The 20,511-nt window shown below is 38.2% G+C and overlaps 1 protein-coding gene across 1 annotated transcript in view; it reads right to left on the reverse strand.

Annotated features, from left to right (window-relative positions):
* The window catches only part of kif18a (kinesin family member 18A), a 123,411-nt gene that overhangs the window by 18,591 nt on the left and 84,309 nt on the right, over positions 1 to 20,511 (reverse strand). The window contains 2 exon segments of the mRNA XM_028794233.2: positions 15,856 to 15,927; positions 20,111 to 20,352. Coding sequence (XP_028650066.2) covers positions 15,856 to 15,927; positions 20,111 to 20,352 — 314 coding nt within the window.

The raw sequence follows: 20,511 nt of genomic DNA on the forward strand, positions 1-20,511 counted from the left end.
ACAGAGAAAACAAAGATTCTAGCCCACCATGCACGGCAAAAATCATTACTATTGCTTTGGTTACATGCATCAAGAACAAGATTAATATGTATATGCAGTACATTTTCATATAAAAGGTGTAGCTGAAAGTGTTGTACAAGAAGTTAGTAGAGTTCAAAGTATAAAAAACAACACATATAAGCAAATAAAAACAAACAAAAACAGACTGCCCTAATGGAATTAAGCACAAAATAAAGTAATATTATGTACATGCAGTTTTAAAGTCTCTACTAAATGTCATGGTAAGTCCTTGGCTAATATTTCACTATGTACTATAAAATGGGTTAATACACTTTCAGGACCGAATAAACAAAACTTTTTATTTTTTTTAATAAATGTGTATGTTATTTTTTTTTACTTATTTATACATTTTATTCTTTTTTTTAGCTGTACACAAGATAACCTTCTCTGTCTGGGAGACAAGGATTATTGTTTTACTAAGATAAGGCAACATTCTTTAATTGAGCAAGAATAATTCCACTGTTAGTATCATTAAAAAAATCTTTAAATTATTTATTATATCCACTTTTTATTTTTTATCTTGTTCTATGATAGTACTGTAATTTTTACATGATATTGGTTTGACTGGAGGTAGAGTCCCTGAAGTTTATAAAAAATATTGTTTGTGTATGTTTGTGCCTTTGCTGTATAAGGCAAAAAGATTTATTATATAATATTTGTCAACTTCTACAGTTTGTTCTTCAGCTTTTTATACTTCAGAGTGTTTCCAAGAAAGAGGAGTTTTTCCCAAAACATGTCAGATTTGTAATCACTGCACTCTTCAGTTTTAGATAGCTTACATAGATACACATACAGTATATTAACTATTCTCTTTTGGGGTAATTTTCACAATTATTTCAATCTCTGCGCACTCTTCATATGGTGGTGCATTGTTTTTTAGATCTTATTTCAATTTGAAGAATTTGCCTTATAGTTTTACAGAGCTTAATTTCTGGCTCTATTTTATTTTTTAATTTGATTTCCTGTCATTTATCAAAAATATTTTTTGTTGTCATTCTGATTTAATGTTTTGTTTGTTTGCTTACATGTATATCCATTTCCTGGTGCAATTGAAATGCTATATTCACATTATAACATAATTGTGTTTTTGTTTCTGGAAAACAGTGTAAACATGTAATGTTCTTTCTTAAACTATTTTGTATTCTAAATGAACATTTGGGATGGGAAATGTAGAGAATTCTGAGGTTAATCAATCACCTCCTTAAAAATAAACAATTTACAATGTTATCATCAGGGGAGGAACATCACCATTTTAACTGAATGACTCAACACTACTGATCTTCATTTATGTAATTTTCATGTTGGCCACAAGGAGTGCTCAGTCTTGAAAGTATACGAGTACCTCTGCTTAATAAATAGGAGCAAAGATGGACAAATTGGTGGCCAATAAGAAATCAGCCTCGCCAATTTGGTTTCAAAGCAAAAGAGTGTGATGTGCATTGTTATTTGAGCGTATACCCCCCAGATTAGGCAGTGCTGCTGGTACAAGTGCTAAACACACACTCACTCACCAAGTATTCGTCTTTTTAATTTATAAAAAAAATAAAACAAAAACGTCAGTGCAAGAAAAGCACAATGTACCAAAACTATTTCATGTTAATTATGTGAATAAATGTTATAAAAATATGATTATTTTACCCATTCTTTCCAAAAAGTATTACTTTAAAGGGTAACACACTGTAATTTTCTTGCTAAGCCACATAGCGTCAGCCTTCAAACGTCTCCCACACGGCAAACTTACTGGTACAGAAGAAAATCAGTTATAGCCTGTAGTTAAATTAAGTGCTAACCCTTATAGTTGTAATATTATTTGGGGGAATGTAATGGACATGAGTGACCCATCAGTAGCAACACCTCATTGAGGAAACCCCAAACCTAGCCATGACAATCCCACACTCCACCCCTCAACAATCAAAGCCACCCACAATTTCAGAGTAGTTTTCTTATGGGTGACTGATGTAAATCTCCAGCAGAGCTGACAGTACCACACTCTTCCAATCTGCATTCCCTTGCTGATGGTTGGCTTGCAGCTAAAGCCAGTGATAGTGGCAAAACACTAACAACACTGTAACAAGCTTTTTGATGAGCACGCATTTTCTTTTTAGTAGGGACAGCAGTCTTCCACAAATACAGAAAAATATGGTGATGAATCCATTCAGAGGATGGAGTTACTGAAGTTTGAACTTTAACTTTATTGCCAGGCAACATAGTTGCTAGGAATATCTCTTGGTGTTGCATCCATACACATATGGTACATATAATTAAACAACATACTGTACAATACGTGAAACCATCACAACATATAGAAAATAAAAACATATATAAAATAATATAGTAAAATAGATTTTCACTTCTTCCCATTAATATATTAAGTAAGTCCTATATAAAACAAATATAAAATTACACTGAATGGAGGAGAACAGAAATCAGGAAGAGACAGATGAATCAGAGACGGTGTTTAACCATAAAGACTGCAGTAGGAAAGAAAATGTTTCTATGTGTAATACTTCTTGCCTTTAGTGACTGGAAACATTTCCTTTATGGTCATAACTGAACAAAATGGCTGAGTGCAATCTTTGCTTATAATCCCGTCTCATTTCCTGGCTTATATACAAGACCTCACTGGAGTCCAGTTTCAGTTGCACAACCTTTTCCTCTGTCTGAATAGCACACTGCAGTTTATGTTTGGATTAAGCGGATGCATTGCCATACCAGGTTGTTACAGAGAAAGTAAGGATGCTTTCAATGATGGCTCTATAAAATACAGTAGTACCAGCACTGATTGGGATAGGTTAAACTTTTAAAGTTAACATAATAAAACATCTGCTGCTGTACTTTTTTTTTTTTGATAAGACCAGTTACATTTTCATCTCAGTTTAGATTATGAGTGATAGGTGTGCCAAGAAATTTAAATGATTCTACCTTGTTGAGAGTGACATCATTTGTAACTAGGGGTGTATCAGGAGAGGCTTGTCTTTGAAAATGATCAAGCAGGCTTTTATTCCACCAGTGTTGTTCCGTTCATGTATCTTGACTGATGCTGCCACACCTGCAGTTTTGACACAGCTCACTAGCAGCATTATTGAAAATCCTCTACCTTGTCCGTCTTCTCTTAATATGCTGTAAATTACATTCACCATGTGCGTTCATTATCAATAAAAATGCATAAAGTGTTCAACGTTCTTGCACAGCTATCATGTTGAAACCCTCTGCAAGGAAAGTTGTCACACTGCTAATTTGCATCATGTGAGGGAAGGGGTAGTCTAATTTGAATCTGTCTGCTAAAGATACATTTAAAGTGTCTAGTCTAAATGCAATGTGTGTACGCTGTACACTGTTTACGTCAGGGCTTAACGATGATTTGGGACCACAATGTCTGCACATTTAAACAGAAGAAATCGAAATTGTGGCAGCATTTTAATACAAATGACAAAAACCACACCAACAGCAGGATACATTAAGCCCAATAATATGTAAATGTCATAGCACGCCTAAAAAGATTAAACGCTTATTGAAACATGGTGTTAATTTGTGACAATGAACACAGTTCACAGGTTTCATTGTCCACTGTGAGCATTTTTAAGAAATACTTTACTCTTATAATGAATCAGTGAAAGAAGCTAGGTGGTCTTATTTTACTAATCTCATTACTCCTAGTAAAAATATCGCCAAGGTATTATTTAATACTACTGTATTCACAAAATTCTTACACCTTTCCCTCAGCATGTTTTGCTTCACTCAGATGATGACTTCAATATATATCTTAACCATTTTGTGAATAAGGTGATGGACTGGAATTCCAAAATCTCCTTAAGTTTCTCTCCATATCAGGATGTCACTCAGTGCCCAGTCTTTTACTTCACTCTCTCAGATTTCACTTAATCTATTTACAGCAGATGGCAGAATGAAACCTGTATCATCCTCTTTAGAGATATTACCTCCTTCTGTTTTACTTGGGCCCTTCCCCAGCATCGGTACATCTTTGTTGTCTATAATCAATGGCTCTATGAAGCAAGAGTATGTTCCCTTCTATTTTAAATGCATGGAGGTAATTCCTTTAACGAAGAAACCTAACCTCAATTCTAGCCCTGTCTGCAATTATCAGCCAATTTCAAACTTACCGTTTATTAGTAAAAATATTACACATTTAAATCTCTATTACACAATTTACAGATTTTTAATCCTTTACATTCTGGTTTTCAAAAACAGCACTTTAGTGCAACTGCTCTTTTAAAGGTCTATAATGATCTCCTTCGACAGGCGGATCGGTGCGGCATCCGCAGTAATGCGGGCGTTGCATCGGTCTGTCGTGGTGAAAAAGGAGCTGAGCCGCAAGGCGAAGCTCTCAATTTACCAGTCGATCTATGTTCCTACCCTCACCTATGGTCATGAGCTATGGGTAGTGACCGAAAGAACGAGATCGCGAATACAAGCGGCTGAAATGAGTTTCCTCCGCAGGGTGTCTGGGCTTTCCCTTAAAGATAGGGTGAGAAGCTCAGTCATCCGGGAGGGGCTCAGAGTAGAGCCACTGCTCCTCCGCATCGAGAGGAGTCAGATGAGGTGGCTCGGGCATCTGATCAGGATGCCTCCTGGACGCCTCCCTGGTGAGGTGTTCCAGGCACGTCCACCCGGGAGGAGGCCCCGGGGAAGACCCAGGACACGCTGGAGGGACTATGTCTCTCGACTGGCCTGGGAACGCCTTGGGATTCTCCCGGAAGAGCTAGAAGAAGTGGCCAGGGAGAGGGAAGTCTGGGCATCTCTGCTCAAGCTGCTGCCCCCCGCGACCCGACCTCGGATAAGCGGGAGACAATGGATGGATGGATGGATGGATAATGATCTCCTAATGGCTTCTGATGCTGGGAATTGTTCCATACTAGTTTTATTGGACCTTGGTGCAGCCTTTGATACTATGAATCATAACATCTTACTTAATAGGCTTAGACACTTGGCTGGTATTCCCAACCCTGCCTTAAGTCTGGTTTTCATCCTACTTATCAAATAGGAGTTTTTCTCTTAGTACAAGTAAATTTTCTTCTGCTACTGCTTCTCTAAACTGTGGGGTTGCCCAAAGCTCAAACATTGGTCCATTATTAATTTAATTTTAGATCCTTCCTGATCTTTTCTGTAGTTTTTTTGAAATTTTTTGGGTATGATGACAAACTCCTACATGAAGCAGTCAATGCCATCTCTGTCATTTATGTAGTCATTTCTGATCCCATGTTAATTACTTGTAAATATTATAGGCCTCCTGCAGTAATAATTATCATATATTTCCCTAATATTGTATCTGTTTCAAATAGTGCTAAAAATGTACTAATCATTAAAAATGAAGCTCTGTAATGCATAACCACATTTGCAAGCTTTGGACAGAAAGGAATAAAACAGTGGTGCACCACTGCATAGCACAAAGCAGGAGAATCATTAATGTAATGCTTTAGTAAAACATTACAGACACAAGTCTGAAAATTGCACTTTTCAATATCTCTTAGGGCAGGTACAACATTTTTTTTAGATTTTAGGCAATTTGTAATAAATAAATAAAGACCAATTTAGGACAAGGAAAGCAAAAAAATAAACCTTTCAAAACATCATGGTGCGTAGAGCACACATTTCCATTCATTTTAATATGGGATTGGTAGCACAATTTCAATTAATGTTTAGGGGTGCTGTAAAAGTTATTTATTTTATATAATCAACCATTAATGAATCAAACCAATAGCTGAGCATCATTAACACATCAACACTGATAAAATCTTTTCAACTCTCAATGTGCCTCTTCTGCTATATCAGTGTTTCCAAGCTGCCTGCTGTTATTTTCACATTAATAATTTTAGTAAAATAAATTTATTTAAAACTGCACTTACAAGTGACAGGTTCATGGTTCGCAGAGTATTTGACTTTTAAGTGTATTAGACCAAGGATCAATTCTTTAAATTATCAGCGACTTATTTGAAACATGCTTTTTTTGACTGGATTAATATATTGCTTACTGCTTAGGTTTTAAATTTTTTTTTAAAAGGATACTGAATATATGATCCCATTTTTCCACAAACAAATTTCTGTCTAAAGTATTATGAGTGTTAAACTGTTCATCACTAGTAAAAGGGATATGATTCTTTCCGTTATATGGACATTAAACAAAAGTTATTTGACAAAATTAACAAAATATGACTAAAATCTAACTAAAACACTGAGTGCCTATCCAAATGATATCTTGCGTCACGGCAGACTAAAACTGGCTTTTCTCCTCCCAGGAATGGTCACAAAGTCTTTCTTGGGAGCTCAACAGATTATAACTGTTACAGTTGCTGGGATGCTCTTTGGGGCAGTCTCACCATATTACCATACCACTTCAATTAACCCACCTCAGTCTGAATGATTAGTATGCTTCCCGGCTGTCCATCCACTCATTGATGCCATGTAACTCAGAGCAAAGCAAGAATTTTATGTTTTTAAACTAACCAAAGAAAATGATGGCAAATTAAAACCTTTCTATTCAGGTGAGGGCCATCACACACATTTTATAAATACAAAGATGTAAACTGCCACACCTTGAGCTTCAGTTGTACCTTGACAAACACTTGCTTGTAGTCCTATGCCAAATGTAAGTGAATCAGACTAGCTGCTAACTAATTCTTCTGTTAATATATAGATTCAAAATACATTTGTCCTGAAACCTCAACATCAGCGCAATACCTCCCACGAGACATTGCAGGGCCTGCTGAAATAAGCCAACTCAATCTCCACTAAACATATTAATTTTAATTTGAAGCCTTGTTTAAGTAAAGACTTCTACTTCTTTTGATTAAAGAACAACTAAGATGACTCAAAGAAATGTCTTTTCTGCCAGGTTAAAGTAAATCCTAAATGTAGTCTACATAAATAGTTATACACTAGGTTGTGTTTTTCATTTAAAATGTACACAATTAAACTGGCCTTGAAATATCTATTTTTTGGGGCTTTTAAACATTTGCTATAAAACAAAAGGAGATTCATTCAAGGTTTTATTTATGAGTTTAATCATTGTTCCTATTGCTCACACTTCCCTGCCCTTCTTGGTCTTTTCATTGAAAAAAAAATATGAATCGGTACTTTACATGAATGGACAATGATAGTCTGTCACTAGCTTGGCAACAGTCTGAAAACTAAAATATTAATTTATGACCATGTGGTTCTTAGAATAGCTACAGCTGTCTGTTTTATAAACGTTAAAATGTCAGGGACACTTTCGAACAACCAGAACAAAAGCAGCTGAAGCCCATTGTAAAGGACTAAGTATGTTAGATGTAGAGTTTCCCATCTCTTATCAAAGCATCATTTGAAAAGGTGCTTTACAAAAAATGCTGCTGATAATGAACCAAAAATCTTTTAATCTTGATACATGTCCCACGTCCCAAAATATAGGCTAAGGAAATTTGGTGGAGGGAAAAAAAAAAAGAATTTAAGGAAAATCTAACAGGCATTTATTTATATGCATAAAATATACTTAAAATATGTTAAGCTTTTCTCCTAAATCTCAAATGTATAATAAATCTAAACCTCCAAAGATGCATTGACTGTTTGTTTGAGGCGACAGGAAAGTGTAACCATTTAAAATAAATGTAGTTCATACAAAACTAATGCTAAAACACAAAACTAAAAATGCATATGCAAATGCATCCTTATTTTAGTCAGTCAGTCCGTCAGTCATTGTCCAACCCGCTATATCCTAACACAGGGTCACGGGGGTCTGGTGGAGCCAATCCCAGCCAACACAGGGCACAAGGCAGGAACAAATCCTGGGCAGGGCGCCAGCCCACCGCAGCATCCTTATTTTATCAACTGAAAAATTAGAAAATTAAATTGTGAAGTACAAGCAAAAAAAAAAAAAAAAAAAAAAAAAAGACTAATTTTTTTTAATTAAATTTAAAATGTTTGCACTTGGCCAATTTGATTGAATTTAAAGTTTGTCAAATACTTTTCCCACCAGTTGCATCAATTATTTTGGCATTAGATTAAATCTGGAGCTGTTTAAAATCATAGTGCATGTTACCACATTAAGAAAATATTTCTTAAATTTTGTTTAAAAACATATTTTAACAGGTAAAACTGCAACTTTCCATCCACCTTTTAAATTTTCCTAAACCATTAGTATCAGGTGAGGTATCTTCATTAGTTCTATTATCAAAAAGGCATCTAATATGCATAATCAATTGCATAAAATGTTTTGGGTACACTTGTTCAAGTCTTCTTGGTACTCCAAAATGCATATTTAACTTCTATTATGAATGACAGAAATTCAATGTAATTTTTGCATATATTCTGTACTAAACTGATCTGCATGGCATGGTTTTCTAGTAATTGCAGAATTTCCCAATTTATTACTTGAGAAAACAACATTGCAACTGGGGAAAAAATTGCATGCATAATGTTACTGTCACCCCTTTATTTTCAAAAAGGAATTAAGTAGCTACTGTAGGTGTGTACAGCACCAAATAATACTTTTTTCAATTCAGATTCAACAATATAACCAAAGAATGTGATATTCCTTAAGGATGTCAACCACAAAAGAACCGTGCAATCATCACTGAGACCAGTCAAAGGAAAACTTCATATTTGTGCTTTCTTATTCTTCAATGGTGTACAATTATCTAGTTATTTCAATAAGCTCTTTTTCTGTTGTGCATGAAAATCTTTAATTTCTGTATTTCCAGAATTCACAGAACTGTCCTTTCAGACATCTTACCTAAATCAACACTATGATCAAATTTTCAGGTTATGCAAGCTTCAAATTCTTTTATGCATTTACTCAAACAATGGAAAAGTTAGTGTGCTGCAGATGATATTGCAATTCTACATTAAAAATTATTTAAAAATTATACAAATAAGTATGCAAATTTGTTTTTTATTGTGCCTTTAACTTAAAGGTAACTAAAACCACACATTATAACACACAAATACATAGTTTTATAAAAATTATAGGATTTAATGCTAATATAACACATCCACATGTTGTTTCAATTTCTCCAAAGATCTAGAGAAAAAGTTTCTTATACAAGGCTGAAGATGACACTGTCTTTATTTCATCTTAAGAATAATGTAAATGCTAAGTCACCCGAGGCAAATTCGTAAGGACGACTATATAAACCACTGCAGAACTTTAATATTAATTTTAAGTTACACACAGGAAAAAATGTAACAAATCAAAAGTTACAGATTTAGAAAGAACATTGAAATCTCTCCATTGCAATTGCCACTTGGTGTTTTTTTTTAATTCTTAGAAAGTTAACAAGAGCTAATATTTCGAAAATTAAAATGTACTTTAGTGTTCAATTTTGCTTAAAAGAAAATGTTTTGTCCTTAATAGCAGTGCATAGTGCAGAAAAATCATCCACAAGAGAGACCTACAGTTCCAGTGACAAAGTACACAACTGTGTCTATGTTATATTTAAACCTTTAGCGGAGGTCTAAAGAAGAATGAAAACGAAACTGCCTAAATCTCTTCAGGGAAAGATATGAAAGCTTGTAAATGAAATATGGATTTCTAAATCAGTAGTAATGAGGCCAGTCACTGAACAGGTGGTCAGTGTTTTCTTCAGCACATGTTGGAAAACCCTGCTTTCTGTAGAACATCTTGAACACATTAAAAACTGGGACCTCACTTAGACAAATCACACAACTGCTAGAAACAGACTGATGAACTGGAAAGTGAGATCCTTTCAAGGGAAAAAAAAGTCTACATAGAAAGAACTCTTCATTAAAAGCTCTGTAAACAGAGAAATAGTCCATTACTATTATTTTAAAAGAAAATGGGTTTCTCAATTACCTTTTTAAAAATGAGTATTTAATTCAAATCAATGCACTGTTAAAAACACTCTGATTCTACCTCCTAGTCAAACGTGCAAGACCGTACCTACTCCTTTTGCCCTGAAGTACTGCACCTGACCTCTTTATCACAACAAACTAAAGGTTACCTGTGATACGCAAATGCACAATTGATTAAGCAACACCACAAACCTACCATTCTTTTTCAGGCACTGCGCGACTTTGTGAACTTGAAATTTTGAGTGGCTCCACCAAACTCTGTCACTCTGTCAATTTCATTTTGTTGCTTATACCACTGCTTAAGCCACAGAATAGTGCGCTCTTCCTTGCCACCACATCACTCACCAGACTGACCAGACTCATCATTCACTTAAATTCTTCTTTTGTACACTTTCTATTTGTGTCCATATGCCATGTTTCAGTGTGAATTCTATGCAAGGCATTATACATGAGTACCCTGGTCTTATAGTTTAAGCTGTGCAGAGTGACCAGGAAAGGAAACAGAACTGCCCCTTACGGTGTGCTGGTTCTGTTCACATCGCCAAAGAGACAGAGTCCTTGAGTCTCAGAAACTATGGCCCGTTGGACAGGCAATCCATTAGCCACGACAACATTGGTTCACTAACCTGCATACCCCTGACATTAACCTTTCAAAAGGGATGGCTGGACAGTATTGAAGGCACTGGAAAAATTGTAAAACATAACCTTTACAGTGCTGCCAGTTTTGTTCGGATGGGAAGAAGTCTTGTGCAGCAGAAGGATAATTGCATCATTCAATCTAATCACTGCCCGATGGGCACACTGCAGCAGGACCAAAAGATTTTTCACTAAAGAACTCAAAGTACTGGACCAGCCTCTCAAAGGTGTTCATGACATGGGACAAAAATATAATTGGTACACTGTCATTAGGTGACTAGGCGTCTGCCTTCTTTGGATATGGAATAATATAGGATGTTTTCCTGAGTAGTGATAATACCTGGAGCCTTAGTGACAGACTTAACAGTAGCAGAGGATATCACAAAGTTGGTCAACACAGCACTTGAGGGCTAACTCCATCTGGTCCCACAGATTCTTCTGTGTGTTTCCAGAGGAGGCTACACACCAGACCAATGGTAAAGGTAGACTCATCACTGGCCATACTAGTGGTAGGAATTTTTGATGCAGTGGAGATGGTATGGAACACTGGCCATTGAAATATTGGCAGTGGGAGGGAAAATTCATTTAAACATTGATTCGGGGAATTTTGTTTGTCCATATTTCCTTCCAGTACCTGAGCCCTGGATTGCTTGAAAGAAAATTATGCCGATTACATCTTTCATGTTTATAAAGTCTGTACAATTAGATAAGTGAGTTGTCTCAACATGAATTTAAGATGTAAAGAGGAAAACTTTTGACAAATGCTTTTAGAAATGTTGAAGTCAAGGAAATTTGATGAATACCTTATGTAAAACAAAAACATGAAAATGTTCACTGTTTTTTCTTTTTCCTGTACTTGCCCTCTCACTGTGCACAAAGCAGCAGCACAAAAGACAAGAGGGAGGCTATAAAGCAGCTTGTATCAAGTACCTGATTCTGCACGTTTCAGTTTGCTATTTCAACTTGCTGAAAAGGGAATAAAGTAAAAATGATCTTGAACTAGATAAGACCTACTGAACTTATGCAACACAGAGAAGTACACCAGTTCTTACTTTACACGCACATAGCATGCCTCTTATTACAGAAAACACTAAGTAAGTCGTGAAAGGCAGGGCTACACTTACAAATACTTATCATTCCAATGCTACTCTACATGGAGAGAGAATACACAGTTCTCCAATGCAAGATTTCTTTATTTAATATAGAAACAAAAATATAAAATATCATAAAAGGTAAAAATAGAAGACTTGGGTTAGCACAATATTCATAGAATATACATAAAGCACAATATTCATAGGAGTCGATGTGTGCCAACACTTCATAACCATAATGGGAGGGTTTGGAACAAAAAAAATTCTAGGCTATAGTGCAGATAATAATCCAACAATAATAAAAACAACAACAACAATCCACAAATTTGCAAAGCATGGGAGAAACACATATTAAAATAAACACTAAACAATCGACATGCAAAAATAACTTCAGCTCTCTTTGAATGTATTTCAAATTGTATTTCATTCAAAGTAAAAGCAAGTTTCACATGGGCTTACAATAAAAACAAGCATTAAAACTCCACAAAACATTGACCTCAGTTGTTTATTACCATTGTTATTGGATAGGGAGATTGCTTTATTTATCATGTAAAGACCATAGTGCTTGAAAATGTGAAATTTTCAAGAAATAAATGTTGTTGTGATAAGGAGCAGTAAACAGGAATCATGTGTAAATTTTTAAAAATATTAATTACGTGACAATTTCAATAAAGTTGTGATAAAACTAATCTTGTCAGTTTATTTAAGTTCTCTGAATCTAATTTTTGCAATATATGAGATGCATGGTAAGACTGTGAATATGCAGGCACCATCACTGTAAGCAACCTTTTAGGCTAGTGAGATAAAGAGCTTTACAGAATTATTCTGCAAGGATATTAAATTGTATTTTTCTTCTTTTTAGCCAATAAACATAGTCAATGGAAACCATGTCTTTTGGTTTCTGTGTAGAGGTTTGATAATGATGATCTCACTCAGTGTCTTTTACATTGACAAATTCAGAGACTTCCTGCACTGCACTTTAAACAATTTGAAGTTAGCATGTAGCTGGTATTAATTGTTTATTAGGGCACTTTGTCTGATGAATTACATTTTACTTATTTTGCAGATTTAGAATAGGTATTCATATGTAGTCATATTAGAAAATACAAAAATCAATTTGATCAAAAAAAATTGGAAATGAGGCAAAAGTTACTGATTCCAATTTTAACTGAAGTTTGAATGTAGCCTCATTAGGCTTTAGCAAAACAGAGGCTCAAACACAGGCAGTACAGACTTTTCAACTCATTTTACCATCATGACCTTTCTTTAGTCTGGGATTGAGGAGACAATCCAAGCACCCAAGGACAGAGACTGTATAGTGGATGAAGGCACCATACCTGGAAAGCATTCATATAGGCACTGCCGCTGTCAGTTAGCATGTCAATTAACTGTCATAATATAGCAAACTCACGATACTCTGAAAATCAGAAACAATGCCGGAAAATCATCAGAGACTCGTGCATTTGGTCATTCCCTGATATTTCAAGTCATGCAGTCTGACATTCTCAAGGTGTAAAGAATACTTTGACATTCCCTCCAACTAGCAGCTGAGTAATGTCCTACCAGCTTAACAGATTCCTACCCTGACCATATACATAATTTGGGAAAGGACAAAAATAACTTCTTGGACAAAACATGACATTTACAAGGGAATTTTACATGCACTGAAATGGAGAAACACCAAAATGCATCCAAAACACCAGTGATGTCAACAGCCCAGAAAAGAAACTAACTGTGATCACATTAAGTCGCTATAATATGAAAGTAGAAATTCAAATTGCCCTATAATAGAAAATGAATTTATTAAAATAACACAAAAAGCGCTTATGGACGCTTACAGTGGGAATAAAGGCAGAAAAGGAAATATGAGAATAAACTTTTAGGTTTTAGACACAAAAGCTTCTAAAATTTTCTTTTACAAAAACTAAAAGGGCAAATAATGTACTGCCCTGTGCAGGGTGTGGCGGAAGTGCTGAGGTCCAGGGCTCTCCAGGCATGGGGGCGCCCCCTGGCGGAGACGACGGGCCCCTACAGGGTTGAGCTTCCCAGCTCTGTACCCGTGGCCCCCAAAAGAACTAGGGAGGTTGCCCCCTCGTGGTCTGGAGGAGGCACAAGCCCTCCTTCGGTCTTCCTGGGGGTCCAGGTTGGGTACCACCCCCAGCTGGGTGCCACAATACTTATCATGGCTGCAATTAAAGCATCAACTAAGCACGAGTATCAACAAATGCTATACAAGATAAATATTCATAAACATACTCACACTATACAGTGAAGTTCTTGGTGTGCTAACAATACATGTTAGCCAGAATTTCAGTCTCACTATAGTTCTCTATGTCACTAATTAATTTTCACACTGCTTGATAATGACCTCACTGTTGCTTCCTGTGTTATAAAAGGTACCAGTGTGGAAATACTTACAGTATTTATAAGTTCTCATTGTGCATCATTAGAGTGAACAAAATAAGGAGAAACTGCACGGTCTGTCAAAGGTCACTTTGTTATAGTATTTGGGTTTGATCCAGTTGTACAGATTTGATTCAGAGGATTGACATGCAATTTGACAAGGAAGCTATATGGAAATTTTGTATTCTCTGTAAAGCACATTGTGAATAGGGGTCAAAGAATACTGGGTCTTAGGTGCAAACAGTTCCCACCCCAATGGTTTTTATCTTTAAATGTTTTTTATTCACACCCAATGGCCATGCATGCAATGTTTGCTGGAGGGTCTTCATATTGCAACATGGACAAGGCCGATTTTAGAAAGCTGTGGGAATGCAAACCTGAACTGGGGATATTCAGGAGATGTGGAAACAGCTGATGAACTTGTAAAAGTAAAAAACATGTAGTGGAGGTAACTCCAGAGGCACTGGTTGATAAGGGGGTCCATATCTTTGTCAAGAGGTTGCCTGGGTGAGTAAAATGTGCTTTGTGGTTGGATGGATGAATGAAATCCAACTGAACACACCAAAAGATGTGTGGGTGAGTTAAAATTTCTTTTCAAAATTGCACGACTGGCAAGAGGTAGAAAAGAAGGTGTGTTTAAGTACTGCTGAATAACACTCTTCTTCCTCACAAAAGTAACAATACTAGTCTCTTCATCCTTATACAGATACTTTAGGGAGCATGAGTGTTTTCCAGTCTGTCTTTATTTCTTTGTTAATTTGGGGTAGGGGGGTGGGGGGATGGTATTTGCATATGACTGAGTTATCTGAGGCAGCTTGTGGAAGGTGCTATAAGGTTATGAGATATGGGGCTGCTGTGTGCCATTTGGTCATAACAACTGTGGTGTAACAGTTGTGTTAACATATTTGATGCTAAGTATGTTAAGTGCTGGCATTGGAAACTGCCAAAAAGCAAACTGTCGAGTCTCTAGGATGCGATTTTTTTATGAACAACATATTAATGTACAGCTAAGACTTGGAAACCCAAGGGCTTCATTTCTACTGTCTGTAAATGAGATTGTGCTCAGACTGATCTTTGACGCACATTGATGCAGTCAAAATGAGAACTAAACACATCTGAGGTCAATCTTCATTTCCTGTTAGAGGTGGTATGGGCACATAGCTAGAATAACCTTGGAATTCTTCATCATAGAATGTGTCAGGTCTGGCTCACTGGGACATGACCTATACATGCTAGAGAAATCATGTCTGTTAGCTGCCCGGTGAGCATCTGGGACTTTTCCAGAAGGAGACAGACTGCTGATGAGGAAAGAAAGAGTAGTCTAATCTGTTTAACTTCCCACAAAAACAAATGGATTAAAAGTCAAGTGAACATGACTTGATTTCACATAATGCCAGCTTTGATGCAGTGAGACAGAGAGACCAGGAAAACATTAGCATATATACACCATGTGTTCAAACAATTTGATAAGGCACAATGCACCTGTAATAGCTAGACATTTATACAACTTCATGGAGACAGTATGCATTTCCAAAGAAAAACTCTAATCACAATTTCGGAAACAGATATATAACCTAAAGTTGTATACATCTAGCACTATAATCCGTTTTATAAGGTTTACATTTCTTTTTGCTGAAAAAAGTATTAACAAAGATGATTGGTCAATGTAAAACTTCACACCTAACCACTGACACTACATATGTATTGAAAGTACTTTAGTACTGAAAACATCTATTTGATTTTTTTAAGCTCTGACATGATGTTAATTTACTGTATACAATTAACAAATCCTAATAAATCTTTGTAAAGTTGCCTGAAATCTACCTTGAAGAAACTAATAAGAAACGTTAAGGAATCTTACCTTCTTGTGGTTTTTCAGTTAATACTGTACTACATCGCCTCTCTAAGCTCTTCCTTTTCCTTTTCCTTGTGCCTGACAATTTAAGAGCAAACAGTGAGCAGGCCCCACATTATACAGCAATCGCCTTATGTGATACAAAAACAAACAAATAAATAAATGCAATCTTGCCACTAGCAATATATATATTTCAGAGATGGTGAATTTAAGATTTAAACATGGCATTAAGAGTGGAGGGAAATGTATATCATACAACATAACCTAGTCCTCACAGAGATTAACTTTTTGCTGACTAAATATAAATTAGTGAATACAAGATATTGTATGTAATGAATAATTTGATTATAAGTTTATCATTGAACAAACCTGTGTTGAGCAATCTGATAAAATATGTACTGCTAATAACAAATATGAAAAATATAGTAAGTGTACTAAATATAGTAAATGTAAGTAAATTTGCATATGGCAGTATGTTTTACACAGCAAAATGTCTAGTAATCAACAGAAAAAAATGGTGTAATTTTTTATTTTTTAAAGTTATTAACTTTCGAGTGTAACATTTTACAAGAACTACTTTTATTTCATTCAACCAGCATATTAAACTCTTGAAAATAAGTTATGCTTACATATGTGAAAGTCATAGTGTACTATTACTTTGTAAGGTCATGATTGCCAAAATGTTATTTATTGTTTTTCATAAAAGGTCTAAATAGCAGAAACTAAAATTACTCAAAAAAGTAGCTTATAACACTTCATTCTCAATTGGTAATGTTTTAAGGAAAATTAAAGAAAATTTATCCAACTCATGGGTGCAGTGTGAGTTGGGTGGTGGCCGAAGGCGGGGACCTTGGCAGGCCGATCTTCGGCTACAGAAGCTGGCTCTTGGGGTGTGGAATATCACCTCTCTGAAGGGGAAGGAGCCTGAGCTAGTGCGCGAGGTCGAGAGGTTCTGGCTAGATATAGTCGGGCTCACCTTGACGCACAGCTTGGACTCTGGAACCAATCTCCTTGAGAGGGGCTGGACTCTCTACCACTCTGGGAGTTGCCCCCGGTGAGAGGCGCCGAGCGGGTGTGGGCATACTTATTGCCCCCCAACTTGGAGCCTGTTCATTTGGGTTTACCCCGGTGGAGAATAGGGTAGCCTCCCTCCGCCTTCAGGTGGGGGGACGGGTCCTAACTGTTGTTTGTGCGTATGCGCTGAACAGCAGTCTGGAGTACCCACCCTTTATGGAGTCCCTGGAGTGGGTGCTTGAGGGCATACCTTCTGGGGACTCCCTCGTTCTTCAATGCTCACGTGGGCAATGACAGTGAGACCTGGAAGGGTGTGATTGGGAGGAATGGCCCACCGATCTGAACCCGAGCGGTGTTTTGTTATTGGACTTCTGTGCTTGTCACGGATTGAACATAACGAACACCATGTTCAAGCATAGGGGTGTTCATATATGCACTTGGCACCAGGACACCCTAGGCCACAGTTCGATGATCGACTATGTGGTCGTGTCGTCGGACTTGTGGCCACATGTCTTGGACACTCGGGTGAAGAGAGGGGCGGAGCTGTCAACTGATCACCACCTGGTGGTGAGTAGGCTTCGATGGTGGGGGAGGATGCCGTTCAGGCCCAAACGTATAGTTAGGGTCTGCTGTGAACGTCTGGCAGAGTCCCCTAACAGAAGAAGCTTCAACTATGACCTCCAGGAGAACTTCGACCACGTTCCGAGGGAGGTGGGGGACATTAAGTCTGAATGGGCCATGTTCCGTGCCTCTATTGTTGAGGCGGCTGACCGGAGCTGTGGCCGTAAGGTGGTCGGTGCCTGTCGTGGCGGCAATCCCCGAACCCGTTGGTGGACACCGGCGGTGAGGGATGCCGTCAAGCTGAAGGAGGAGTATAGGACCCTTTTGTCCTGTGGGACTCTGGAGGTAGCTAATAGGTACCGGCAGACCAAGCGGGATGCGGCTTCGGTGGTTGCTGAGGCAAAAACTCGGGCATGGGAGGAGTTTGGGGAGGCCATGAAGAACGACTTTTGGACGGCTTCAAGGAGATTCTGGTCTACCATCCGGCGTCTCAGGAGGGGGAAGCAATGCAGTGTCAACACTGTATATGGTGGGGATGGTGTGCTGCTGACCTCGACTCAGAACATTGTGTGTCGGTGGGGGGAGTACTTTGAAGACCTCCTCAATCCCATTAACATGCCTTCCAATGAGGAAGCAGAGCCTAAGACTCGGAGGTGGGCTCCCCCACCTCTGGGACTGAGGTCACTGAGGTGATAAAAAAACTCCTTGGTGGCAGGGACCCGGGGGTGGATGAGGTACGCCCGAAGTTCCTCAAGGGTCTGGATGTTGTAGGACTGCCTTGGTTGACACGCCTCTGCAATGTCGCATGGACATCAGGGACAGTGCCTCTGGATTGGCAGACCAGGGTGGTGGTCCCCCTCTTTAAGAATGGGGACCGGAGGGTGTGTTTCAACTACAGAGGGATCACACTCCTCAGCCTCCCTGGAAAAGTCTATTCGGGGGTCCTAGAGAGGAGGGTCCGTCAGATAGTCGAACCTTGGATTCAGGAGGAACAGTGTGGTTTTCGTCCTGGTCGTGGAACAGTGGACCAGCTCTACACCCTTAGCAGGGTCGGTCCTGGAGGGTGCATGGAAGTTTGCCCAACCAGTCTACATGTGTTTTGTAGACTTGGAAAAGGCATTCGACCGTGTCCCGCGGGGAATCCTGTGGGGGGTATTCCGAGAGTATGGGGTACCGGACCCCCTGATAAGGGCTGTTCGGTCCCAGTACAACCGGTATCAGAGCTTGGTCTGCATTGCCGGCAGTAAGTTGAACCCGTTTCCAGTGAGAGTTGGACTCCGCCAAGGCTGCCCTTTGTCACCGATTCTGTTCATAACTTTTAAGGACAGAATTTCTAGGTGCAGCCAGGGCGTTGAGGGGGTCCGGTTTGGTGGGCTCAGGATTGGGTCACTGCTTTTTGCAGATGATGTTGTCCTGTTTGCTTCATAAGGCCATGATGTTCAGCTCTCTCTTGATCAGTTTGCAGCTGAGTGTGAAGCGGCTGGGATAAGAATCAGCACCTCCAAATCCGAGACCATGGTCCTCAGCCGGAAAAGGGTGGAATGCCCTCTCAGGGTTGGGAGCGAGATCCTGCCCCAAGTGGAGGAGTTCAAGTATCTCGGGGTCTTGTTCACGAGTGAGGGAAGAATGGAGTGTGAGATCGACAGGCAGATCGGTGCGGCACCCGCAGAGATGAGGGCTCTGCATTGGTCTGTCGTGGTGAGAAAGGAGCTGAACCATAGGGCATAGCTCTCAATTTACCAGTCGATCTACGCTCCTACCCTCACCTATGGTAATGAGTTATGGGTAGTGACCGAAAGAACAAGATCGCGAATACAAGCAGCTGAAATGAGTTCCCTCCGCAGGGTGTCTGGGCTTTCCCTTAAAGATAGGGTGAGAAGTTCAGTCATCCGGGAGAGGGTCAGAGTAGAGCTGCTGCTCCTCCGCATCGAGAGGAGTCAGATGAGGTGGTTCGGGCATCTAATCAGGATGCCTCCTGGACGACTCCCTGCTGAGGTGTTCCGGGCACGTCTAACCGGGAGGAGGCCCCGGGGAAGACCCAGGATACGCTGGAGGGACTATGTCTCCCGGCTGGCCTGGGAATGCCTCGGGATTCTCCTGGAAGAGCTAGAAGAAGTGGCTGCGGAGAGGGAAGTCTGGGCATCTCTGCTCAAGCTGCTGCCCACACGACCCGATCTCGGATGGATGGATGGATGGATAAAGAAAATTTAATCAAACTGCCTCTCTGCTTGCTAATGTGCAATATACAGTATATTCATGTTAGTGATTAAAGCAAGTCTGCCTTGACAAAACACTTCTGACTGAACAACTGGGGATTCACAGACAGTGAGAGTACAAATATACTCTATATATTTACTGTTACATTGTCTAATAAACACACGGTAAGGAACAAGTATAAATGAATAATGTTGAATAACTTCATACTTATAGATGCTTAAAGACAGAATCAAAATTGTTAAAAAAAAAAAAAAAGTTAATTAAATTACTTATTTTAGTTGGCTTAGAATCTTAGTGTTAATTACTTTAAATAATAATATTATAATTATTTATTTTTTAGATATAAAGAAAACATATTAATTTGACCACAAACTAATTATTTAACTAAAATTCACAGAATCACACTGTAAATGTAAGAATGCCGAAATGTAACCCAATATGGTTATATAAAGAAAAAAAAACAACTTACTGCAAGGTGTGTTTTGGTGAGACATACTTGAGAAAGAGATAATGGAGGCTAAATTCAAATTGTAGTTTGAACATGGCTCTGTACTTTCATCATTGAGCTGATCTGCCCAAACCACTCCTTTCTCACGTCGCACCAACTGTTCACACTCCTTGTAGTCTGCTTCTACAAAACTGCTTGCTAAATTTGCACTTTTCAGAATCTGATACTGTCTGCGAAAAGCTGGAAGCAAACACTGTAAAGCTCTGAAAGAGAAATCAATTAAATACTACCTATTTATACAAAATAACATGCTTTCATTTCTTATAAACAGATTATAAGCAGGAAAAAAATATACCCAATTTGAAAACAGTAAAATTCCCAAAATGATTTTAGTATTAAAGAACAATCAATAATTTATTTAA

The sequence above is a fragment of the Erpetoichthys calabaricus genome, chromosome 2 (assembly GCF_900747795.2).
Source record: "Erpetoichthys calabaricus chromosome 2, fErpCal1.3, whole genome shotgun sequence".
Taxonomy (NCBI): domain Eukaryota; kingdom Metazoa; phylum Chordata; class Cladistia; order Polypteriformes; family Polypteridae; genus Erpetoichthys; species Erpetoichthys calabaricus.